At 42.3% G+C, this 27,531-nt stretch overlaps 1 protein-coding gene across 3 annotated transcripts in view; it reads left to right on the top strand.

Annotated features, from left to right (window-relative positions):
- CFAP46 (cilia and flagella associated protein 46) overlaps positions 1-27,531 on the top strand; it is a 254,459-nt gene that overhangs the window by 104,626 nt on the left and 122,302 nt on the right. For all 3 annotated transcript variants that reach the window (XR_013214466.1, XM_077258533.1, XM_077258532.1), the window contains exons 22-32: positions 943-1,050; positions 8,341-8,504; positions 10,876-11,007; positions 11,406-11,571; positions 14,602-14,689; positions 16,463-16,622; positions 16,959-17,142; positions 19,673-19,826; positions 19,903-20,171; positions 22,286-22,402; positions 23,550-23,696. Coding sequence is in view for 2 of the 3 variants with exons in the window: in XM_077258533.1 (XP_077114648.1) it covers positions 943-1,050; positions 8,341-8,504; positions 10,876-11,007; positions 11,406-11,571; positions 14,602-14,689; positions 16,463-16,622; positions 16,959-17,142; positions 19,673-19,826; positions 19,903-20,171; positions 22,286-22,402; positions 23,550-23,696 (1,689 nt within the window). In the remaining variant the exon portion in view is untranslated. The remainder of the gene's footprint in view (positions 1-942; positions 1,051-8,340; positions 8,505-10,875; positions 11,008-11,405; positions 11,572-14,601; positions 14,690-16,462; positions 16,623-16,958; positions 17,143-19,672; positions 19,827-19,902; positions 20,172-22,285; positions 22,403-23,549; positions 23,697-27,531) is intronic.

Below are 27,531 nucleotides of genomic sequence, written 5' to 3'. Positions count from 1 at the left end.
AAAAAAAACACTTTTTTTGCAATTTCACTGCACTTCAATTTTTTTCTCAGTACATTATAGGAAAAAATGGAAAATGGCCCAGATTATGAAGGGGTTAAATAAAAAAAAACAAAAACAAAAAAAGGCATTTTTACTTGTGATAAAAGAGGGAGACTGGGGTCTTATGAAGTTGGCATCTAGACTGGCTCACTATGTTGACAGGTGTGTCCTGCTCCACAGCTGGAACATACTACTTTGAGGGGGGAGTCTGGGAGCTTATATTATGTAAACACAGGGGAGATCTGCGCTGCCGTATGATATTGGAAGCAATGAGTCCTGAATCCCTGTGTTTTACAATTCAGCACAAAGTTAAGGTTCCTGATGGCTGATAGTGAGCTAAACTTTCACCTGATTACCTGATTATCTGCCCATTGGGGTGCATTAGTGAAATAATTCACTGTTTTTGTGAAATTCATGTGGAAAATAGGTTAATCGATTCTCTTATTGGATTGCACAGATTAGTCACTTGATACAATGACACAATTGGCCAATTGAAAAGATCCCCCTAAATCCTGTAAAGATGAGCAGGCTGTATTTACCATTTAGAATTAGTTCCACCCCCGCAGTTGGTATCTCCCATTGAAGAGAATCTCGCCAAATTCTACGTTCAACCCGGTAAAGTGAAAGTAAAACCTACTGATCTGTAATACTGCGGGAAATCATCTGATTTACTAATGAATTATATTTGAGAAAAGTCTTATAATTTCATCTACTTTCACTTTCTGTGTTTTTCTCAAAACTGATAAAATCACTTTAAAATGATGACGATCGATGAAATTGACCTATATTCTTTATTTATTTTTGAGGACTATGGGGAGTAAATCAGTAAACCCTAGGACCTATTGTATTATGTAATACTGACAATAACTTGTGCACGTTCATCCAGTTTTATGTATTTTTCAGGAAAACAATGAAGGACAAAACCCAATGACCAAAGTGATTGTAGCTCTAGAGATGCACTCCTGCAATGGGTTGGGACTGATGGACTTCACCGTGCCAAGCCTCTCACAGGTACGTCGTAGAGGAGAAATTACACTGCGCATCTCACTGTGTATCAGAATATATTGGAGCAGAAGGGGAACCGATCGATGCCGTTGCATTTTTGGGTGCTTTTTTACAACCACATATAATATTACCCCCTTCCCGAAAGGTATGATGTTTGTACAACACCTAAGTCACAAGTAGGGTTCCTGTTCTGAGGAGTGGGCTCAGGAGGCTATATCCGATTTGCATCATTTAAAGATCCTATTTCCAGGATCCTATCCCAATACGTAGTAGCTGTAATAATAATAATATTGTCATGCTCCTGCAATGCAGATAGGTGCAGGCTTCACTAGATGGCAGTAGACAGGAAGCAGGTCTGTACCTAAGCAGGGCTGACCTGCAGTGCAGCAGTGAGGCTACCACAGGTGGCAGCAGAATAGTCAAACAAGGCGGATCAAATCCTAGACTGTAGTGCAGTGCCAAAGGAATAAACAAACTTGTGGCCAGAGACAAGCCAGGGGGTCCATAACGGTCAAGAGCGGATAAGCCAAAAGACAAAGGACAGAAACGGGTCAGGATACAAGCCAAGTCAAAACCAGGGAGTCTGCACACTAAAGGGAAACACTGAGTCAAGACGGGAACAGGGGAAAATAGATACAGCAAACGCAGCAGCACCAATCAGAGTCAGCTACAGAAGCACTAGGCAAAAACTATCACTGACATGATCTGCAGGACACAGCGGGGATAAAAAGCAAACCTGAGACAAGACTGAGGCTGAGAAAGTTAACCCCTGGCATGACCAGACTGGAAAACGGTAAAGACAGGACTCAAAACCCGGTCTGGATCATGACAAATAATAATATTAGCAAATACCTCCAATTAGAAATGTAGTGTAGTTCTACTCATTTGCTATGTCACTTACTTACCCCATGTGCAGGGCATTGCAGTAGCTTAGGTTACAATCACTTAACAACTAACTTTCACTATATGAGTGACCATGGGTACCTAAGCTACCGCAATGCCCTGCACAGGGGGTAGGTGACATATCTAGTCAGAAGAACTGTACTACATTTTTAATTGAAGGTATTTAGTAATATTATTATTATTACACCTACCACATATTGGGATAGGATCTTGGAAATACGATCTTTAAATGTCATTGTCTGATATTATTATTATGTCACCTACTACATTTAGGATCTTGGATATGGGAAAACCCCTTTAAGTCTGACTCTGATCACAGGTCTCCGATTCTCACTCCACAGTGCTGGATTTTAAGATCTTAATAAATGAAATGTATTCCCGCTTGTCCTTTGCACTCCCTTTTTAGAAACCAGAAAATGATTGGCAAAAAGTTGAGTACTTGCTGGAGTTGTCCGTATGGTTGTACTATAGGCAGATTCTTCTGATTAGGGTTGAGCGACTTTTACTTTTTTAGGATCGAGTCGGGTTTCGCGAAACCCGACTTTGTCATAAGTCGAGTGGAGTGAAATCGGCCGATTATCGCGCAAAGTCGGGGATCGACCGAAACACGAAACCCAATGCAAGTCAATGGGGAACCTTCTCCTCATCCTCCTCCTCACACTGCCCACACTCCTTCATTGGCTGAAAAAATGGCGGGAAAGCGTCATATGAAACGCGACTTTGGCGCGAAGATCGCCGACCGCATGGCCGATCCCACAGTGGGATCGGGTCGGGTTTCATGAAACCCGACTTTGCTGAAAGTCGGCGATTTTTGAAAATGTCCCATCCGTTTCGCTCAACCCTACTGCTGACCACTATAGTACGACCACTCATAGTGACAGTTAATTAGTTAGTTAACTTAGTGGTCGTAGCCATGGTTACCTAAACTACTGCAATACCCTAGGCATAGGGTAAGCTAATCAGAAGAACTATAAAACATTTTGAATGGGTGGTATTTGCTAATATTATTACACCTACTACATATTGGGATAGGATCTTGGAGATGGGAATACCCTTTTTAGGAATGCAATTCTACTCTTACTCCATTGTTCGCAACACGGTTGATAGGTTGCCACGTTAACCTGTTGAAGGCCACCCCCCCATGGCTGCCATCTTTGTACTCCTTGTGAAACCGAGCCTATGCTTCATAGTAGACAATGATTTTCCCTATATACCTCCAATACTACAAAGGTTTTAAGTCCCCTAAAAAGGGAACTAAAAAAATTAAGTAGAAAAAAAAGGTTTTTGGAAATCTAAAAAGAAAATTCAAGTCACTTTTTACAGTCTATTAATCAAGAAATAACAAAAATAGTAAAAAAAAAATAAAGGAAAAAAACAATAAAAAAGCAAAACTTCCGAATTAGTGTTTTTCGGAAAATGCACCTCCCCAAATCCATGCAGTAAAAAGTGAATAAAATATTATATGCGTTTCAAAATGGTTTCAATAAAATCATCAGCTCGCCGAGAAAAATATAAAACAACACCGTTCCATCAAAAAATGAAAATGTTTGGGCGTCAGAAAACTGTATTCACCGCAATCTGAAGAATCTCGCTGCCCGGTCATTATTTATAGAAAACTTTTTATTTGATTCTTCAAAGAGTAAAGCGATGCAATAATTGTCATACAGCCATAGTGTCCCCGGCCAGTGAAGTCACACATATGGCAGAGTGAGGAGGATCAAGTATTTCTCCAGATTTCTGGTACTCTTTCTTGTATCATTCACTACATGAATGACATCTCTTATATGTGCTTAGGTGAGAAAGCAAGAAAGAAAAAGGAACAAAATAAAGAAAAAATTCCCAGATTATTTTTACCGCACAATGAACGTCGTACCAAATACTTCCAATTAGAAATATGGTATAGTTCTTCTAATTAGCTGTCGCTCACCACATGTTCATGGCATTGCAGTAGCTTAGATATCCATGGTTACGACCACTCATATTGTGACAGTTAGTTGGTTGTTAGTGGTTGTAACCTTAGATTATCTAAGCGACTGCAATGCCCTGCACATGGGGTAAGCAACATAGCCAATCAGAAGAACTATACCGTATTTCTAATTGGAAGTATTTGATAATATTATTATTATTATTATTTCACCTACTACTTATTGAGATAGGCTATTTAACAAGTTGGATTTAGGTGCAGATTCCAACCCTAGACAAAACCCGCAATACTTCTGCCAGCAATGCTTGTGAACGGGGTGTTTGTGCCTATTATTGAAGCAGATTCTGAAAAGCTGGGTTTTTTTTGCAGCGATTATTCCTTAAAATCCATGGGAAATCTACTTTGGCTGATCAGAGCCATGTTTCCAATTAGTGTATATTTTCTTCTATTTTTTTTGGTGCTGAAAATCAACCATATTTAACATTTTAAGCAAAGTAAATGGCTTGATGAAGACTTGTGCACGCTGCGCCTTTAAAGTCACTTCCGAATTTTCCCCTAGATTTCAATAGGGTGGCTGAAAAAATGTGTTTTTAAGTGCAGTGTTTCCACACTGAAAAAACTAATTAAAGAGCATTTTATCAAATCTGCACACAAAAAAGGGGAAACACACAAAAAGCAACTAAAATGCGGATTGCCATTGCATATTTTGGTGCAGACAATTCCTGAAAAAAAAAAAAAGCACAATTTTCACTACATGGGAGCATGGCCTCATAGCAGTGTATTGTAATAATACCTATATTTTGCAATACTCTGTCGGGAAATATTTACGCTTTATGTATTTACTAGCTGTACTACCCGGCTTCGCCCGGGTTAATGACTGCTGTTAGCAAAATAGAATGTGTTAACAAAAATTTATTCTGCACACAAAAACCACAAAACAAATAGATAGAAATGTAATTATTAAAAGGCAAAAACTAAGCAAATAGAAGCATTTCACAACATATATTAGCTTTGTTATACTGAGAATGTCTTTGTTGCCTATATTAACCAATCAGAGCTCAGGTTAATTAACTGTAGCAAAATAGAAGCTGAGCTGTGATTGGTTGCTATTGGCAGCCTGATAAATCCCCAGCCAACAGGAAGCCCTCCCCCCTGGCAGTATATATTAGCTCACACATACACATAATAGACAGGTCATGTGACTGACAGCTGCCGTATTTCCTATATGGTACATTTGTTGCTCTTGTAGTTTGCTTATTAATCAGATTTTTATTTTTGAAGGACAATACCAGACTTGTGTGTGTTTTAGGGCGAGTTTTATGTGTCAAGTTGTGTGTGTTGAGTTGCGTGTGGCGACATGCATGTAGCGACTTTTGTGAGATGAGTTTTGTGTGGCGACATGCGTGTAGCAACATTTTGTGTGTTGAGTTGCATGTGACAGGTTAGTGTAGCAAGTTGTGTGCAGCAAGATTTGTGCATGGCGAGTTTTGCGCGTGGCGAGTTTTATGTGTGGTGCATTTTGAGTATGTGCAAGTTTTGTGTGAGGCAACTTTTGCATGTGGTGCAACTTTTGTACATGTGGCAATTTTTCTGTGTGTGCAAGTTTTGCATGAGGTGAGTTTTCCATGAGGTGAGTTTTGCACGTGTGGCGAGTTTTGCGTGAGCCTAGTTTTGCATATGGCGAGTTTTGCATGTAGCGAGTTTTGAGTGGTGACTTTTGTGTTTCGACTTTTATGTGGCGAGGTTGGTGTGTGTGTGTGGTGAAATGTGTGCTGAGGGTGGTATATGTGTTCAAGCACGTGGTAGTGTGTGGCGCATTTTGTGTTTGTGTTCATATCCCCGTGTGTGGTGAGTATCCCATGTCGGGGCCCCACCTTAGCAACTGTACGGTATATACTCTTTGTCGCCATCGCTCTCATTCTTTAAGTCCTCATTGTTCACATCTGGCAGCTGTCAATTTTCCTCCAACACTTTTCCCTTCACTTTTTCCCCATTATGTAGATAGGAGCAAAATTGTTTGGTGAATTGGAACGCGCGGGGTTAAAATTTCACCTCACAACATAGCCTATGACGCTCTCGGGGTCCAGACGTGTGACTGTGCAAAATTTTGTGGCTGTAGCTGCGACGGTACAGATGCCAATCCCGGACATACACACATACATACATACACACATTCAGCTTTATATATTAGATATACCTGTATGTAATCTCCTGTATATAGTATATACCTGTGTGTCATCTCACCTATATATAGTATATATCTGTGTGTCATCTCCTGTATATAGTATATACCTGTATGTCATCTCCTCCTATACATAGCATATACCTGTGTCATCTCCTCCTGTATATACTATATACCTGTAGGTAATCTGCTCCTGTATATAGTATATACCTGTGTGTCATCTCCTCCTGTATATAGTATATACCTGTATGTCATCTCCTCCTGTATGTAGTATGTACCTGTATGTCATCTCCTCCTCTATATAGTATATACCTGTGTGTCATCTCTCCTGTATATAGTATATATCTGTGTGTCATCTCCTCCTGTATATAGTATATACCTGTGTGTCATCTCCCCTGTAAATAGTATATACCTGTGTGTCATCTCCTGTATATAGTATATAGCTGTATGCCATCTCCTCCTGTATTAGCCCTCGTTCACACGTTATTTGGTCAGTATTTTTACCTCAGTATTTGTAAGCTAAAATGGCAGCCTGATAAATCCCCAGCCAACAGTAAGCCCACCCCCTGGCAGTATATATTAGCTCACACATACACATAATAGACTGGTCATGTGACTGACAGCTGCCGGATTCCTATATGGTACATTTGTTGCTCTTGTAGTTTGTCTGCTTATTAATCAGATTTTTATTTTTGAAGGATACCAGACTTGTGTGTGTTTTAGGGCGAGTTTCGTGTGTCAAGTTGTGTGTGTTGAGTTGCGTGTGGCGACATGCATGTAGGGACTTTTGTGAGATGAGTTTTGTGTGGCGACATGCGTGTAGCAACTTTTTGTGTGTCGAGTTGCATGTGACAGGTTAGTGTAGCAAGTTGTGTGCAGCAAGTTTTGCGCATGGCGAGTTTTGCGCGTGGCGAGTTTTATGTGTGGTGCCTTTTGAGTATGTGCAAGTTTTGTGTGAGGCAACTTTTGCATGTGTTGCAACTTTTGTGCATGTGGCAATTTTTCTGCGTGTGGCAATTTTTCTGCGTGTGCAAGTTTTGCGTGTGGCGAGTTTTGCACGTGTGGCGAGTTTTGCATGTGGAGAGTTTTGCGCGTGGCGAGTTTTGAGCGGCGACTTTTGTGTTTCTACTTTTATGTGGCGAGGTTGGTGTATGTGTGGTGAAATGTGCACTGAGGGTGGTATATGTGTTCGAGCACGTGGTAGTGTGTGGCGCATTTTGTGTGTGTGTTCATATCCCCGTGGTGGTGTGATTATCCCATGTTGGGGCCCCACCTTAGCAACTGTACAGTATATACTCTTTGGTGCCATCGCTGTCATTCTTTAAGTCCCCCTTGTTCACATCTGGCAGCTGTTAATTTGCCTCCAACACTTTTCCTTTCATTTTTTCCCCATTATGTAGATAGGGGCAAAATTGTTTGGTGACTTGGAAAGCGCGGGGTTAAAATTTCACCTCACAATATAGCTTTGACGCTCTCAGGGTCCAGACGTGTGACTGTGCAAAATTTTGTGCCTGTAGCTGCGACACCTCCAACACTTTTCCTTTCACTTTTTCCCCATTATGTAGATAGGGGCAAAATTGTTTGGTGAATTGGAAAGCGCGGGGTTAAAATTTCACCTCACAACATAGCCTATGACGCTCTCGGGGTCCAGACGTGTGACTGTGCAAAATTTTGTGGCTGTAGCTGCTACGGTTCAGATGCCAATCCCGGACATACATACATACATACATACATACACACACACACACATTCAGCTTTATATATTAGATTCATTGTCTGATTGAATTGCAGCCTTTTGAGCGTTTTTCTAGCACATTCCGCTATTGTATTGACTTTGTATCTGGAGAAATAATCCTTAAACGGGTATTTCCATCTCAAGGATCTTATCCCTTTATGTAGTAGGTGTAATAATAATAATATTAGCAAATACCTCTGATTAGAAATGTAGTATAGTTCTTCTGATTTGCTGAGTCGCTTACCCCATGTCTAGAGCAGTAACCTAGGTATCCATGGTTATGACCACTCATAAAGTGACAGTTGACTGTTAGAGGTTGTAACCATGGATACCTAAGCTACTGCACTGTCCTGCACATGGGGTAAGTGACATGGCTAATCAGGAGAACTATACTTCATTTCTAATTATTATTGCATCCACTACATATTGGGATAGATTTTTGCAGCTGGGAATAGCCCTTTACATATATTTGAGATAAGATAATTGTGGTCACGTGTGTAATATGCATTTGTGGTTAATGCGTCTCTTTAATTTAACTCCTCATGTAACCAGATAATGAAGATGGCTTTGGAGTGTGACTGGTCAGATCCTCTTGTAGAACTGCAGGCTTTTACCAGACTGGCGAACTTCTCCTACAATGCACACGACCTAGAATTAGCCTCATCTTGTACCCAGAGAGCGCTGACATTTGAGAAAAAGATAAGAAAACAAGACTTGTACGTATATACCGTATGTTGGAGTTGGGCAGTTTCAAACCCCAATATTTCTTGTTTGCTTCTTCCTAGTTTTTCACTTTCTGCCTTCTTTTCATATCTTCATGGCATTTCTATATACCGTAATTAGTACATTATTTAAAGTGCTGGTAAAATAAATTGGCAGCGAGCGCTGTGTGAGTCTGCAGAAAAGCGAGATTTGTATTGCCGCAATATCACACAATGAAGAAAGTGAGACAACAGTGTCCCCTGCTGACTGCTTGTAATATTACAGCTTCTTGTTGGTCAGTAAAGTAAGTCCCGGGAGTTCACAAGGTGTTTAAATTGTGAATAGATCAATTTTATTGTTTTAGTTGCCTCCATGTGGAAAAGTGTTTTGTTATTTCATTAATCTTTTTTTTTTTTTTTTGCATGATCAAAAATTAAATAATTTTGGAATAAAATTGTACTTTTGTAAAACAGTCAGGGCAAAGTAGGAAGTGGAGTGATTACTTTTTACATGTGGAAATTTTGGTATCAACTTCAGGAGTAAGAGCGTTTAGGTATAGAGATGAGCAAATCGTATGGGAGGTAATACGTTATCAGAAATAATATTTATCCACAGTGTAGGAACTAAGTAAGTCTGCAGGTTTGATAAGATTAAGAAATGCATTTATTTTTAGCCTTTGAGTAGTGTGAACTGAGGCTAAGGTTACCTGTCCACCCTGTCTATCTGATGTAATACTGGAGATACCAGGGATGCTGAGGTAAGAAGAGGCTGCTCACACTGCTGTCCACCCTGTCTATCTGATGTAATACTGGAGATACCAGGGATGCTTAGGTAAGAAGAGAGGCTGCTCACACTGCTGTCCACCCTCTCTATCTGATGTAATACTGGAGATACCAGTGATGCTTAGGTAAGAAGAGGCTGCTCACACTGCTGTCCACCCTGTCTATCTGATGTAATACTGGAGATACCAGGGATGCTGAGGTAAGAAGAGGCTGCTCACACTGCTGTCCACCCTGTCTATCTGATGTAATACTGGAGATAACAGGGGTGCTGAGGTAAGAAGCAGCTGCTCACACTGCTGTCCACCCTGTTTATCTGATGTAATACTGGAGATACCACGGATGCTCTGGTAAGAAGAGGCTGCTCACACTGCTGTCCACCCTGTCTGTCTGATCTAATACAAGAGATATCAGGAGTGCTGTGGTTAGCAGAGGCTGCTCACACTGCTGTCCACCCTGTCTGATCTAATACAAGAGATATCAGGAGTGCAGTGGTTAGCAGAGGCTGCTCACACTGCTTTCCACCCTGTCTATCTGATGTAATACTGGAGATACCAGTGATGCTTAGGTAAGGAGAGGCTGCTCACACTGTTCTCCACCGTGTCTATCTGATGTAATGCTGGAGATACCAGGGATGCTGAGGTAAGAAGAGGCTGCTCACACTGCTGTCCACCCTGTGTATGTAATCCAATACTGGAGATACCAGGGTGCTGAGGTAAGAAGAGGCTGATCACACTGCTGTCCACCATGTCTGACTGATGTAATATTGGAGAAACCAAGGATACTGAGGTAAGAAGAGGCTGCTCACACTGCTGTCCACCCTGTCTATCTGATCTAATACTGGAGATACCAGTGATGCTTAGATAAGAAGAGGCTGTTCACACTGCTGTCCACCCTGTCTATCTGATGTAATACTGGAGATACCAGTGATGCTTAGGTAAGAAGAGGCTGCTCACACTGCTGTCCCCCCTGTGTATCTGATTCAATACTGGAGATACCAGGGGTCTGAGGTAAGAAGAGGCTGCTCACACTGCTGTCCACCCTGTCTATCTGAACTAATACTGGAGATACCAGAGGTGGTGAGATAATAAGAGGCTGCTCACACTGCTGTTCGCTCAGTCTTTCTAGTATAATACTGGAGACACCAGGGTGCTGAGGTAAGGAGATGCTGCTCACACTGCTGTCCACCCTGTCATTTTGAGAGCTGAGTGACTCCTGTGACGTGTAGATAACCTATATCAGATAGCTTCACAGTATGTGGTATAGATTATCTATAGGTGACAGTAGCAGAGCTTCTCACTGCACATGCTCACAGCCATCTTTACTAATAACATTCATGCTCAGATTCCATCAATGTGACAGGACGGCTGCCATTTTGATGTGCTATAGTGATAGCGGTGATCATTGACAGTAACAATTTGGGCACATTCAGTATCTGTTTTGCATTTCAGCCAGTGGAGCACATTAGTAATTGAGTAGCGGCATAATGACATTTTATAGCTGTTTCTAAAAGGCTAATTCTCCGGATGACAATTATGTGGGAATGTAAATACTGTAATAGCGCTTATTCAATAAGTAATTAGGAAATTGCTTGTGACTCTTGCAGCCGCAGCTCTCCATTGGCGTATGAATTGTTGAGTGTCGCCGCCTGTATTCAAGGCCAAAGCATAATGGATAGTTTGGCCGGAAAAAAACACTTTCGTCTTTCTGCCATCAAAGCCTTTGAAATGAGCTCACGGTACGTTTTTATGGAGTGATGCTACTTTTTTTTTCAATTTATCAATTGATTTGGGGGTAAAACATAATTATGAAATGTGTTATATTAAAGGGCTCTTCCGGGACATTAATATTGATTTTTAACCTAAGTCATAAATGTCAGAGCAATAGGGGTCCGACTCCCAGTTCCCCCACTGATTGAAGGGGCCGTGATGTCCCGGTTACAGGCTCCTTTGTATTTTTCCCCTAATTTCTGCTAATGCGTCACCTGTACGTTTAGCAAAAAATACAGGACAAATGAAAGGGAGAATAACTGCAGAATCTGACTACGAAGGGTTTGTTTGTTGTCTGTTACCATGGAGATACATAGTGGTAGGAATTTTTCTTGAAGTCATCACCATTGTTCTTCTCTGTGTTTAGGTTTGCTGGTGAAGCTGGGAACCCTTCTTTGACGGTGCAGGCAGCTAAACATTTCTGGCATTCTTGTTCCCCACTTTTAAAGTCCGCCAATGATCGGGAACCCCTAAAGGATTCGGTGGTTTGTGTTCTCAAAGCCCTGGCAGAGGCTGAAGTCAGACGTAGAAAGGTACAGACTGCAATGTTAGTGTTTCAGGATGTACGATAGAAAGCAGGGAGCTGACGATGTGGTGTCACAGACTTTACTCCTGCCCTTCTCATCGCTCCAGTCACATAAATGGCGCTGTGAAGTGCACTGTATGAGGAAGGCTCATACCACAAGCCACTCTGTTTACCGTGTCCCAGGAGATCCATGGCCTTCACTTTTAACCTCCATCTAAGGATCTCATAGGTTATGTCCATAGAGCGGCTGCTGGCCGGTGGAGCGATCCAGCAGGCTGAATCAGAGCAGATAAACAGGAATATAAACCTAAAACTGGCAGATAGAGGCAGACTGCTATTGGTTTAAGTAAGGAGGAGCCCTGCCCATGGGCCCCAGAGGAAAGGTAATTGCATCTAACTACAGTGGGGAAAAAAAAAAATCTAGTCAGCCACCAATTGTGCAAGTTCTCCCACTTAAAAAGATGAGAGGCCCGAAATTGACATCATAGGTAGACAAAAACAATTGTAGAGTAGGGGAGCTACAACAAAAATCATGAATGAATGCCCTAACTATAAAACCAATTTTTATTGTTAAAACCAAGGCAAACTATAGTGACAAAAAACTCAAAAGAACCAACAAGTGCTCAAACAAAACATACCCATAAACCTAATGGGGAATACTAGACGACCCTAGCTCCAGTACCTATAATTGCCCCTTCCTGGCTGCGGAGGTTGACACCCTAGGGTGAACGCTGTGGCGCCCCCGCTCAACGATGGCTGACCCTAGAGGCCCTAATACACCCTACAGCCGCTAGTGAGAGCCTCTACCCACAGACCTGAGGATCCTCTATCACTATACAGGGAGCCAGCTGTGCTAGGGAAAAGCTAGATCCCCACTACATCTAAAAACTTTGTATGAACACATGGCGAAAACTGGTGACAACAAGTTGGATGATGACGCTCTGTCATTAGACAGGGCTACTTCGAGATGGCTACTTCAATATGATGGTTAGTACCTGACTACCATAAGGCAGCCATACCCAAACCACATATACATATATGCCAGAGGGGATTACTCTTTCTTTCAACTTAATACATACATTCCTGATACAAGTCCCCAGTAGGTGAATCCGATCCTGATATCACAGATACCCTACATAACAAAATCAAAATGTGTGGTATATATCAATACTCATCTCTCGATGCATCAACGGTACTGCACCATTCGCCATTGCTAATTAGCGCCTCAACGCGTTTCGCCTGTATGGGCTCATCAGGAGGCCTGATACCAAGATATCATGTGTCATATACAGTGATAGATAGGTTTATGGGTATGTTTTGTTTGAGCACTTGTTGGTTCTTTTGATTTTTTTGTCACTATAGTTTGCCTTGGTTTTAACAATAAAAATTGGTTTTATAGTTAGGGCATTCATTCATGATTGTTATCATAGGTAGACCACAACTACAAGAGTCAAAATGAGAAAACAAATCTAGAAAATCACCTTGTCTGACTTGGCAAGATTTATTTAGCAAATTATGGTGGAAAATTACTAGCATTCACATGCACATCAGACCTGTCGGTGATGATATCCTAACGATAAAACCTTCACTGTAAGTAAATAACAGCACATAGCTTAATAAATGACACATCATTGAATTCAGCTCTTCTACCCCTACCTCATGCTGTTATCAGATTACTTAGCAAAAACTGGATGAGAGATTCCCTTCAGCAAAAGTGATTTTAAGCCGCACAGTGCTTTATCTTGATTCAGATGTGTCTAGTTTAGCAACATAATTGACTGAAGTTGTACTTATCTTATACTTTGCATGTATACCAGCTTAAGGTCCGGCTCATTTCTTTGGTTTTTCTGTAGTTTCTTGTGCTTTGTACAAATATGGGCATGGCCTCACTTTCTGAGCTGAGTATTTCATCTGTACTTCTTCCCATGGTCCCATGGGTAGTGTCTCTGTCAGGGCCCAGTCCTGCTCTGCTCGTTTGACACATGGGGAGGTTTTAATACTAGAGACAGGTTAGGACCGTCCTGATGAGTCACCTTACCTTGTCACGGTGCGATGGCTTTGATGCATTTTGACCAAAATATGTTATTTACATGTACTATTGCAGTTTACTTATTTACTTACTTTAGGGTATATGTTCACTTTGTGGGTTTTGTTTTTTTTCTTGGGTTTTGTCTGTGAAATGGTGACAGTGTGAACGTGCTCTAACATTTTGCCCGTATACCAGCTTAGAGTAAAGATCATTTCTTTGGTTTAGCTTATCAGTGTTAGTGACACATGTTCTGAGCTGACCCATCACCGCCATCATTCGGAGTACAGATGATATCAATGCAGATGAAAGCAGGGAGATAGATTGGGGGAAAGCCGGGGTATGGACACCACTTACAAAAGTGATTTGCAAAATTCCATAACTTTCCACGCTGGAGAAAATGATTTAAAAAAAATATATATAAAGTTTAGATTTTAATTTTGACCTAACCTTGATGTTGATGTATGCTGAGGAGCAGGAACCAACTTAGTTTATCTGGTGAGGTCCGAGAAAAATAACAAAAAGATTGAGAAGTCCTACTCTGCTGTATTCGGCTACTGTATCTCTGGGTGACCCATAAATTATATCACCTATACTCTGGACACATATAATCATCCATGTAGATATTGAATTACTCTATTCTGTTGGACAGCTGTGAGACATGCAGTCGCGGGGATTCAAACATATTTTTCAAGCTCGCCAAAGACACTCGGTTAGCACTCGAGCATGCTCAGATAACACCTTATATGAGCACGGCTGCTCCTCACTAATAATAACATCCCCCACTGATTTCATGTAATTGGACAGAACATTGATATTCCCACACATCATTCATTGCATTAAATAAGAAAAAGAGCAAACCTTGTGAGAATCCCGGCTCGTTCACAATTCACGGTCCTGTTCACAAATAAAGCAAGATAAAAGATAACGAGCTGATTACCCTGCGGGCATGCCTATGGGACGCCCAGAAGTTCACTGCATTAATATTACATTTTTTTTTGCCTTTGCCAGGGGTCAGAAGATGACTCCATGTTATTTCACCTGTGGCCTTCCATGGATGTTCAAACCCGCACAGTTCACGAGCAAGAAAATCTCAAAGGTAAGCCATGAATTAGTAAAACTATTAAAAAGATGGAGAGATCTTTCAGAGTAAAATGTGTCTGACGCAGAATTTTTATTAGGCCCCTTTCACACATCTGTTTTTTCGCCGTCAGGCACAATCCGGCGAATTTTGAAAAAAACGGATCCGGCAAATGATGCCGCCAGATCTGTTTTTTTCCCATAGACTTGTATTTGCGCCAAATGGCCTTGCTTTTCATCCGGTTTTCGCCGAAAAATTGCGTATCCGGCGGCCGGACACAATGGACAGAGGAACGTTTTTTGTATCCGACGAAAAACCGGACAGCGCCTGATCCGGCGCATCCGGCTTTTCCTGTAATGGAAGCCTAAGGCGCCGGATTCCGTCAGTGATGGATTTCATCAAAGGATTCCGTTTTTTAAACTGCACATGCCCAGAATGTGTATTTTCCATTCTGGGGTCTCTCTCTCTCTCTCTCTCTCTTTCTACTTGCCTGATCCGATTGGCCAGAACACCTAGTCGGATCCGGCAGAAAAACTGATCCATTGCATCAGTTTTTCCACTAATTTCGCCTGATCCAGCAATCCGTCCCATCGCTGCATTACTCCTGACGGCGAAAAACGGATGTGTGAAAGTAGCCTTAGTCGCCCTCCGATAACTTCCTGCGCACGACTAGTTTTCTTTTGAATAAATAGATGTCGGTGCTCAGTGGTAGAGAGTATCATAAACCATAGAATCCCACGGTTCTCCAATGAGTTCTGTGAAATTTAGTTGTAAAAGGTGCAGCAATAATTCTGTACAGATAGAAAGTAGTGATGAGCGGACGTGCTCGGATAGGGTGTTGTCAGCAGATTGTGGGGGTGCCGGCTGTCGGCCCCTTGACCGGTCTGTTATTAGTGACCTATCTGAGAGGCGGATGAACAATATGATAGTCTTGGATATCCCTTTTAAAGGGCATATCTGGGACTGATCACTAAAAGGCATGTACTAGCTAAAGCTGTGTGTTGTACCTGGCGCCAGTCACTGACCGCTCCTGCCGGAGATTCAGCTGCTCCCTGTCAATACAGCAGCAGTTTGTCTTCCTGTTGCCAGGGCGGGACTACTGTCGTCATGCTGATTGACAGCCGGCTTCCCCCAATTAGACAGCAGAGAGGCGGCTGACAATCAGGTAAAGACTTGAGAATATAGAAAAATTTATCCTGCAGTTTTCATAATGTTTTAGGAGCATTCCTTAAAATGAATCTGTCACCAGGTTTTTGCTACTTAATAAGAGAGCAATATAATGTAGAGTCAGAGATCCTGATTCCAGTGATGTGTCACTTACTGGGCTCCTTGCTGTAGCTTTTATACAATTACTGCTTTAGCAGCAGGAGATTATTACTAGAGGACTACCATCTCTGCTCCCAAGGTAGTCCAACCCCGCCCTTACCACTGACTGGCAGCTTTCTGCCTATGCACAGTGTAGACAGAAAGCTGCCAATCATAGGTGTGGGTGGGGTTACACAGAGCTCAGCATTCAGAGAACGGGTAGATCTGCAGCAGAGAAAATAGTTTTTATTAAAAACTGCAACAAGCAGCCCAGCAAGTGATACATCACTGGAATCAGAGTCTCTGCTCCTACATCACGCTGATCTCAGATCAGGTAGCAAAAACCTGCTGGCAAATTCCCTTTAAGGATCAGTTAAAAATAACTGCTAACAGGTCAGCAAAGCTTCTTGCATTAATTTTCCTTTATTCTGACCAGTTTTAGAAATTGTTATTGCAAGTAATAGCAGGCATGTGGGTTCATTGCAGGTGTTTCCGGTGAATCGGATCCATATGATCAGGAGCTCAGCCTGAAAGCTGCACTTTATGAGCTGCTCTTCAACATTTCTGCAGATAACAATGACTGGCAGTCGGGCCTGAAAGTGCTGGATGAAGCCATTGGCATGCTGCCTCGTACCAGACACAGACTGTAAGTGTAATCTCATTCTCTTCTATGATCTCAAGCAAAAACAGCCTCAAAGTGTTCACTGGTAGAGTCAAAAATAGCGGAAATAAAGGAAGGCTAAATTAAAGGGGTTTTCCGCTATTCAGACAGCCCCTTCTAAAACCCTATGTTTCCCCCTTGTAAAATAATCACACCTATACTCCCCTCTTGTGCCCGCTCCGCTCCAGCAGTGTTGGCACCGACTCGCCCAGGGATCACATGACATTATTATTATGTCACGCCAGCCCTGCAGCCAAACAGCACCGGCCTCACTCTCCCTGACATATTACCTTCATCCGGCGTCATGTTCTTTACTTGCAGCGTCCTTTTTAAGCATCGCGTCCTGGTGAAGGCGCGTCTGGGTCATAACTTCTTCATGGACATCCAGAAGTTTAAGGATGAGAGTGAGGACTATGTGTCGTACATTTGGCACTGTGTGGCTCTCACCTGTAAGACCGTCCCCGATCAGCTGGCCTGTTACATGAATGCAGTCGATGCCTTACAGGTACGTATGTCCGGACGTCGGGAGACGTCTTATGCAGAATTTTAACCCAACAGTACCCTTTACCTTGCCATATTTTGCATCGGTTCATAGGAGAAATCCTCCAGGAAAGGATGCTTCTAATGATAGGTTTATTGTGGAGGACAGATAAATGGGGTGTTATAAGCCCCCTTCTCTGCCACTAGTTAATGACCATTCATGCCAGAGATACGAATACCTGTGTTTATGCAGCGGCCATAGCTGGCGGGGATTACCGTCAACGCGGAGATGGCTTGAGATGGGAATACCCCTTTAAGGGACAACATTGCCTTAATCTTAGGACCTAAATGTAGATGCAGTATATCACTCTGCATCAGTAATCTGTGATTTTTTTTATCGGCCCATAGCTGTGCAGAAAATCGAGGAGACATGTCTGATTTTGATCCAAAGGTTGAATCAAAATTGGCAATACAATTCAACGGGTCTAAGAAATAATCGAACTGCACTCAGATGACTTTAGAGTGCAGTCCTATTTTGCCAGACTGTCAAAAATAGAGAAGGTTGAGATTTGCTTTTTTAATTTGTCCACATACAAGAAGAACGGATGACGCCCGGACCACACTCTGATCAACCTCTTATCAAACTGTTATCAGAATAATTCATCCGTTTTCCTCATACGTGGAAAAATGAGACATGTGAATGAGTCCTAAGGGTCCCACCGCCCGTCGTAATGAGGCAGTGGCCACGGGTGTGCACCATTGCTCTATGTCCGTTTGTATGGGACTGACGAAAGAAGCAGATGTCTGTACTCCAGTATGGAATAATAGTACATACGTGAGGCCACTACCGAAATTTTCTTACAATTGGTAGGGATACTAGTGGCGAGACCCCCACTGAGCAGCATCCTTTGGAAAGGTGATAACGTTTAATGTGGGACAATTCTGTAGTCAAAAATCTATTTAACGAGACTTTTTAAATACACATCTTAGTTCCTATACATAGATAGTGATAGATTCCAACTCCTTGTAAATCCCTTTGTTCTTGAGAACTGGCAACATCTTCTTATAACAATATTTACCTTCTTGTCGGACACTAAAACTTCCCCTTTAAGTGTTCTACCTTGTGTCGGCCCATAGATGTCAGTGCTGGTAAAGGCATTCTGTCCCGGAGTCTGTAGACCCCTTCAGTAGCGCAGATTTACCAGCCTCCGGCATCTTTTTTTCCTTTCCTGGTCAATTTTGGCAAAAATTCAATGACGGACACATTTTTACAAAGAAATCGGAAAACTAAGATGAATGATAAATCTTTATATGTCATATAGCCGAGACATTAGCAGCATTTTCTGCGAACTGTAAAATGACGGGATCTTAATTCACCAGCCTCCGTAAATCAAGGGCACTTTAAGGTTTTATGAAGTCTAAAGTCCAATTACGTATTACCCACATATGAGACTGTACTAGAAAATAAAAGGCCCGGTTCATAATAAAGGGAACCTGTCGTGGTGGAAATGGCATCTGATCTGCTGGAGGAGCTGATCACATCGATATACAGCTTTCAGTAAAACTTGCATTTTATTCAAATATGAGTCAAGTGGGCGGTGCTATCAGTAAATAGGACCGCCCCCTGGACTAGGGATTTCAGTCAATAAAATACAAGTTACCATATACTGAATCTTTTCCAATAATACAATATATTCAGCCTTCTCTATAACTTTCTGTTCACAGATCGGGCTGCAGGTTCACCGCGACAGGATCCCTTTAACGTCCCATGAAGAGATGAGCTTGTCCTTTGTCTCTTTAATTTGCGTTTTCTGCTTTCTGAATAAATAAAATGAATCTAAATAAATCACTGAAAGACATTGCTTATAGGAAGAGTGGAGGGGGGAGCTGCAGCTGCAGCCTCTTCTCTCCGGGCCTGTGAGGCTGCATTATGTGGGGGGAGCAGAGATAAGAACACACCGCACCGGTAGTAAACTACGAAGAGTTTATCCATTTGTTTTGCATTCAATGAAACTTAATACATTCGGTACATAATATTAAGAACGGATATTATATTTTTTTAAAAGATAGTCTGCTACGTTTCTACTGACTCCAACTCCTCCCAAAATTAAATTGGTTTTCCTGTCCCAATATGTAGTAGGTGTAATATTATTAGCAAATGTCTCCAATTAGAAATGTAGTATAGTTCTTCAGATTAGCTATGTCATTTACCCCATGTGCAGTATCTTAGATATCCATGGTTACAACCACTAACAACTAACTAACTGTCACTGTATGAATGGTCATAACTATGGATACCCAATCTACCACAATGCCCTGGACAAGGGGTAAGCGACACAGCTAATCAGAAGAACTGTACTACATTTCTAATTTGAGTTATTTGGTAATATTATTATTACAGCTACTAAATACTAGGATGGGATTATGGAGATGTGAAAACCCCTTTACGGACTCCGATCCAACGTTTCCAATTCTCGCTCCACAGATTCGGTGGTGATTATGAGATCTTACTAAATGAAATGTATTCCCGCGTGTCCTTTTCACTTCCTTTGTAGAAACCAGAAAACGATTGGCAGAAAGTGGAGTACTTGCTGGAGTTGTCCGAGTGGTTGTTCTGCAGGCAGTTTGCTGTGAGCGCCGCTGTTCACCTGCTGGACCGCGCCGTGGACATATTACTCCGCATGAGGTTCACGAGTCGTTTAGAGGAAGGTGAGTGATTTTTATTTTCCCTGTGCTATACGTTACATTATACAACCCCTCTCATTACTTTATATTGTCAATCAAGGGAAAAGCCAAAAGGTTAAACCAAAAAGTAAGAAGAAACCGTCCCAGATTAAAGAGCCGGCACAAGATGAAGATCTGAATGTAGAGAGTGGTAATCCAGGGATCGGGGACAATGCAGACGGCGCTTACAACGCGCTGGAAGATCTGAGGAGTGTGAGACAGCTGGAGGCCTTATCCCGAGCATTTGTGCTAATGGCTGTGATCAGTGGCAGTGGTTCACGGGAGCAGCACTGTCTGATGGCGTATGCATGCGTCATGCGCATCTGGCAGGTAGGGAGTTTCTTTTGCTTTTCCGCCACAAACTGCATTGTGCATATTTACAGAGATTGATGATGACAATGAAAGTCTTATTTTTTTTTTTAAATTGTAGTTCCAGGAGTTTTAAATGAATATTCCCATCTCCAAGATCCTATCCCAATATCTAGTAAGTGTAATAATAATAATATTAGCAAATACCTCCAGTTAGAAATGTAGTATAGTTCTTCTGATTCGCTATGTCACTTACCCCATGTGCAGGGCATGGCAGTAGCTTAGGTGTCTATGGTTACGACCACTCATATAGTGAAAATCAGTTAGCTTGTTACTATTGGACATAACCATGGATACTTAAGCTACTGCAATGCCCTGCACATGGGGTAAGTGACATAGGGAATCAGAAGAACTATACTACATTTCTAATTGCAGGTATTTGCTAATATTATTACTCGTACCACATATTGGGATAGGATCTTAGAGATGCGACTACCACTTTAAAGCCCAGGAACTTGTATAAACAGTAATTTGGTCCTTCCGACATCATGCTCATGGGGTCATGAGATATAATCGCATGACTGCCTTATCAATCAGTACGACTGTCGCGTGGACATCTTCTTGCAATAATTATTTGTGATGCATTAGGATGAATAATGCTGGTGTTTCTGGTGATAAACCGCCATGGGGTATATTCAGTGCCATAACTAGGATCACAAAATCCTTAATACACCATGTTAAAGGGATTGTCCCACAATGGACATTTACTCTCTATCCATCAGATAAGTGATACAAGCTTAGCCCCCCGATATCTCTAGGATTGGGGTCCCAAGTCCCGTTTTATCCCCCCCGATTGACTACTGGAGGAGGAGCATGAGTGGAGCGCTGGTTAAGCGAGTGCTGTCTCCTCTATGAAGCTGATGATAATAAGTGAGTACAGAGCACGGCTGTGCCATCAGCCTCTAGACACTGAATGAAGCGGCGCTTGCTCAACCTCCGGTAGTCACCAGCCATGAGCAGGTTCAGGACCAACGATCTAGTGATAAGTTGGATTCCAGCTTTATGGTTCCCAGCAATGCGAATTTCAACCGCAATCCTGAGGATCAGTGTTGAATATCTATTGATAATAGGTGATATGTCTATTACAACATCTCAAAGGGTTATTCCCAAAAAATAAAGTTACCCCGATCCATAGGTCAAGGGATAACTAGCTGATCTCCAGGAGTCTGATCTTCATGACCCCCCGTTATCCCGAGATCAGAGCTCTGTAACCTTGATAATCACTGCAGCCCCCTCCTGATTGGTGTACATGCCCGATCTCTGCTCCATCCATTGTCCATGGGGCTGCCGAGCGCTTTTTTGGGGTATTTCCAGCAGCCTAAAATGCAATGAATCAAGTGAAGTCCGAGCATATGCACCTCCGCACTATTCGGATAGGGCTGCGGAGCCTCATTTTCAAATTTCATTAGACCCGATCTCGTGATTGCTGAGGGTGTCAACAGTCAGACCACTAGCAAAGAGCAGATTATTCCTTAACCTATGGATAACTTGTTTTATTTTTTTCGAAATAACCCTTTAAATCTGTTTTTGACTGAATGGTCTCCTGTATTCCTTAAAGAGTAACTTAGCTTTTTTTTGTTTAACTATTTTCCATGTATTATAACATTATGAATTTGTGTAATATACAGTACATCATTACCTTATTTTACTTCTTTCTCTCCCAAACAACATGCTGCCCAATTTATGCTCAATTAAAAGCTGCTTTCAACTGCTGCTCAGTAAAGATCTGCACTCTGCAATCAAACAGAGTATGTGAATTTCCCTGTCTCCCTATTGGGTAGGGAGTAGAGAGGCTCAAAGAGGGAAAGTCCAGTACACAGATTGATTACATTTTGTGTAGGGGATATTCCCTATCTGAGCCTGTCAGCTCCTCTCCCCTGTACTCAGACAGTACAATTCACATACACAGATTGTTTGAATACAATCTTTGCTAAGCAGCAGCTGAAAGCAGCTTCTAAAGGAGCATGAACTGGGAAATAGCACTGCAGTATATGGTGAGGGAGAAACATAAGCAAAATAACTGACTGTAAATATGTAGCAATACTGCCCCGTCTTCATCCGATTTGTCTTTTTAGGTGTCAATGCCTGCAGCAGGAAGCTTTATTAAATCACTACAAAAAAACCCTGCGACTGTGCAAAATCCGCAATCTGCATCGAGCCAAAAGGAAAAACGGAAGAAGGAAGGGAACGAGGTAAAGAAACTCCGACATGGAAATGGCGGGTGGTTTCATCTGAAGCGTAATTATACAGCAGCCCTTTATTATTATAGTCTACATTGTCCGACTCTGACAGCGGTATCAACAACAGGGCAGGAATATTGGATCATCCTTTATTCAGATCATGAACTTTACCTTGAACGTTCACCTGCAAAGTTTTTTCTTTTTGTAAGACTGATAATAAATCGGATTGTCCTAGTAAAGACCTAGAAGATATCAGTAAGATTCAGCAGGGACCGCAGGTCCTGATTACTGTCATTAGTCCGCTGGGTACTTTCTTGGCCATTTATGGTGAATTTAGTTTTTAGTAGTAGAAGTATATTGTGCAGTAAATGCTCCAACTTTATGGAGGGCAACAACTTCTCTGCTGGGTGATGGGATAATTGGTACGAAATGGGGATGGACATGTCGGCCTCCAGACTGACTGATGGTCGTGGACTTGTTTCTGGCATTGGCTCCGTCTTCTGAACTAATGGAGGAGAAAATAAGCTCAAATTCTGATGATGAATGAATGGAGTAGATAGAAGCTTTGTGAGCAAAATCTTTATTAGCTAGGCAAGAAAAATGCAGGATCTTCCTTTGGCTTCTGACACACTGAGGAAGACGACGCAGGATCTGGGTTAGGTGGAGGCCTAAGACGTACCAAGATGCTGACAAGTGGAGCAGGTCCTTACTGACCGGTAGGATACACGTTATCTTTGGTTCCCGAGGAGCGAAGGTGTTGATTTTAGTAAGTACAGGAGTAGAACATGATGGGACCTGGATGTGGTGTATGGTGGAGATATACCGGGGTGCAGCCCACTGAGCAGGTCCGGATAAGGTTGTTGGATAGATAGACTTGCTGGTTTTTGTAGGTACAAAAGTATTTTTCTTACTTCTCTCCTAAACACCATGCTGCAGTGCTGATTCAGTGCCAAGTTCATGCTCCTTTAGAAGCTGCTTTCAACTGCTGCTCAGGAAAGATCTGCACACTGCACTGGGTGGTGGGGATAGCTTGAGGCTCTCAATATGGATGCAAAGTAGACCATAAATTCAATATATAATTGTATCATTATATTTTACAGTTTTTATAATTTGAACTCTTTTTTATTTATATATTTATTTTGTTTTAATTACCATCAAGGAAAAGCCCAGGAGAAAAGCCCCTATAGACGCCTTACCTTCTACTGCGGAGGAATGGGCCGGCTTTGACAGTCCTGATGAAGTCCGAGATGCTTTTAGACAAGATACATCTTACCAGACCATAAACAGGAGTACAATTGTAAAACCAGTAAGTAAGGCCTTATGACCAGTACAATACCAGTATGTCGTTATTTATAGGTCATCTTTGAGGGACTTTGGTTTGGTTTGCAGCTTTGGGTTTTTTGTCGCCATGGTTGCCACCTTTTATTGTTGTTACATATATTTGATTTCATTTACATATTTTTCCCATGGGGCATTGCAAGTAAAGGGAGTCTCAGGCAGAGTGTTTGGCTCAGCTAATATGGTCGTGCTCACAAGGGTTGAAAATGAACTTATAGGGTAGCTGCTAGTGATGAGTGGACGTCCTCGGATAAGGTGTTATCTGAGCATGCTCGTGTGTCTTCGATGTGCTTGGAAATTATGTTTCTAGTCCCCGCTGCTGCATGTTTCGCGACTGTTCGACACCACAACACATGCAGAGATAGGTTGTTTGTTGGGCAAGCAGTTTTGTGCATATGTGGTTCCCGAGGAGCATTGGTCTCCTTAGTATGGGCCAGTAGCAGTAATGTTACATTCTTCCAGGGTAAAATACTGCAGAACATCCTGGAAGTGAAGCAATACTATAAAATCAAACGTAATAAATTGCAGTTTTCCGAGATCTCATGCTGTGTGTAGGGCATGGCTAACATTGCTCGCTGCTTCAGAAAGGTGAGCGGTAAATGCTCATTCATTAGGGAATACGTCTTTTTGATTTTTTCGTATTGAACAAGAAAGATTCCAGATTTCTCTGTTGTCAGGAACTTCTCTCGCAATGCAGACATTTCTTATTATAGGTCTGTGGATTTTTGTTTTGTTTGTTTTTGAGTTTTTAGGCTTCTTTTACACTTGCCGTGTTTTTGCGGGCCGTTTTTGTGGCCCCAATAGATGTCTATGGGGGCCGCAAAAATGGGCCGTAAAAATTAGTTGGAGTGCCGTACGCCGTATGGCTGTGAGGGCCGTATTTACGGCCTTGAAAAAATATCGAGCCTGCTCAATAATTTTCACGGCTTACGGACACGGCCCCCATTGAAATCAATGGGGCCGCAAAAACAACGGAAGCTTGATTTTGCGGTGCACCGTGAAGACCATATTTGCAGAACGCCGTATTTTTTTTCCCTACTTTTCAAAACCTATTCCAAACCAGAAAATCGGCAATCCGCAGGATTTTTGCGGCTGACCGTGAAAATTACGGCAATACGGCCCGCAAAAACGGGCCGCAAAAAACACGGCAAGTGTAAAAAGAAAAGCCTTACTGAAATTTCTGCCCTAGGTTTTCTCTAATAAAGTGAATGTCGAGCTTTAAAGAACTGCCCCAGATTTCTCAACACAAACTTCATTCATTAATGAATTGATTTCTTAAACCTGAAGTTACTTACTCTGAATATCTGTGTGACAACGGTTCTATAATCCTGATACTAAAATGAGCATTTCTCAGTCGCTTTATGGACTTGTTGACTCCGGCCCGTCACCATAGCGTGCGTGTTTGCAAGGAGCGCAACATGGAGTCCGGATCCCCTGACACCTTTCCACAAGATCAAGGGGGCACTTTTTCCGCCCATCCGGAGGGTGTGAGGCGGTTTTAGGGAGTAAGTGCGTCATTAGAGCCATGCGGCGCTACTTGTCAGCCACCGCTGTATTCAGACTTTCAGAGATCTTGTTTGTCATTCCGGAAGGCAAAGGATCGGACTCCTTGCTGGATTCTGTCGGTCATTATCGAAGTATATGGGCGGAGTGGAACATTCTGCCACGAGCGGTGGTGAGTTCTCCGTCAAGTGAGGTTTTCAAACAGAGGCTGGACAGACATCTGTCTGAGATGGTTTAGTGACTCCTGCATTGAGCTGGGGGTTGGACACGATGACCCTGGAGGTCCCTTCCAAACTCTACCATTCTATGATTTTGTGAAGGCCAGTTCTCCCCCTTTCAGGATTAGGGTGCACTCTACACAAGATGTGGGGGCTTCCTGGGCCGTCCATCACCAGGCCTCTGTAAGGCAGCTACTTGCTCATCATTTCATACCTTCTCTAAGTTTTCCAGGGTCCATGTCTTTGCTTCATCAGACGCAAGTCATGTCAGGAAGAGATGAGTTAAACACACAGTGTTATTTCAATAGTTCAAGAGTTTTATTTCCACGTGAAGGCATGTGGTCAAAGCTGGGTAGCCTCTTACAGATTGGGACTGTGTGAATGGTGACGCTTTTCTATATTTACTTGCTTTGCCTCCGGGGTATTGTGTTACTTAAAGCCATGCATTTTGGTGAAAATATGGTACTATCAATATGGTTTGACTAAAAAATTTGGATCAATTGGCTTCTACAGCCTCTATGTACTACTGTACACAGCAGACTGTATTAGCAGCTGGCTCTGATCCATTATTACATTTGCACCTATTTTTTTTTATCTAGTTACTTTAAAGGGGTATTCCCATCTTCAAAATCATATCCCAAAATCTAGTAGATATAATAATAATAATATTAGCAAATATCTCCAATTTAAAATATAGTACAGTTTTTCTGATTCACTATGTTGATTTCCCCATGTATAGGGCATTGCAGTAACGTATGTATCCATGGTTCAAATCAAACGTAGAACCGCGTACTTAAAAATATATTAAAATATAACTTTTAATTACTTAATTTAAAAATTAATTATTAATAAAGTGCAAAACGTAACATACAGCCACCACCCAAGTATCATATAGACACTTGTAACAGATACCATAGGGAAGTGCCTATCCCCAATGAAAAAGCTGAACGACCCTACATACCAGCGGAGGACGGCTCCCTGTAACCGGCTCACCCTGCTGGCCCTGTAGGCCCTAAGTGGGGCAGGGCAGGAAACAACAGGCACAACAGTAGATATGTCAAAGTGTGATAATATGAGGGCACTTACATGGCACTATAAAGGCAAAAGAGGATAATTAGCAACATGTATCCTGGTTTGAGATATCACCAGGAGGAATCTCAATGTAAAAAATGTTACCTATATTCACTAAACCTACAGTATATGTCTTAAACTGCCTATCGGTGGAGGGGTTGACACCCTAGGTGTGACGAGAATGGCGCCCCCGCTCGTCGGCGGCTGTCCCTCCTGTCCCTCGGTAGGTGTTTAGGTTAAGGAGAATACGAGGTAAAGTGCTTAGTGCCTTAGTAGAAGAAAGAAGTGGGAATGATATTACCTAGAGTCCTCATTGATAGAGTAGTTCAGAAGACACAAACACAGCGTACAACACAGCCACGAGGAGCAGTCTATAACATTATAACGCTATATAACACCTTAACACTCGCGTTTCCCACAGTGCCGCCAATCTCGCTCTTCTGCAGGCCAGAGCACGGACTTGGAAGCCGGCACATGCGCTTTATAGTGCTTTGCTGTGCCCTCAGCAGGGCGGAGCGAAGCGCCTGTGCAGGTCTGTGCTTCAACCGCGCAGCTGCGAGATTGGCGGTGCTGTTTGAATTATGTAGGACGCGTCATCCACATCAAGCAAGGCTGGAAGACGGCGATTGCGGGGAGAGAGGAGGCGCTGAGCAAGACCGACGGTGCCCATCAGACCTGACCGCGCCTTGTAGGGGAATTATAACAGCTATTTTTTGGGATATATGGAGGCAGTTGGGGGCTGATATACAGGTCGCTGGACTGTGACTTAAGGTGATGGCTTTAGTGTATATCGGGAAAACCTGGTACAAGGTTCCTTATAAAGGATTCAGTGGACTCATAAGGGTGGTCATGTGAAGCTTGGGGAAGAAACCAGGAGTGGATTATAAAAGGAGAAAAAGTATACAAGACGGATGCTACTTCTATTCTTTCTTGAACAAGCTCCTAGTTTCGACTGAATAAACAGCATTCTAAAAAGTAATAAAACCTGGCCGTGTACAAGCACCTGGGGCA

This window comes from Ranitomeya variabilis, chromosome 4, assembly GCF_051348905.1.
Source record: "Ranitomeya variabilis isolate aRanVar5 chromosome 4, aRanVar5.hap1, whole genome shotgun sequence".
Classification (NCBI taxonomy): Eukaryota; Metazoa; Chordata; class Amphibia; order Anura; family Dendrobatidae; genus Ranitomeya; species Ranitomeya variabilis.
The sequence above is the reverse complement of the archived record's forward strand: the minus strand, read 5'-3'. Positions and strand labels throughout refer to the sequence as shown.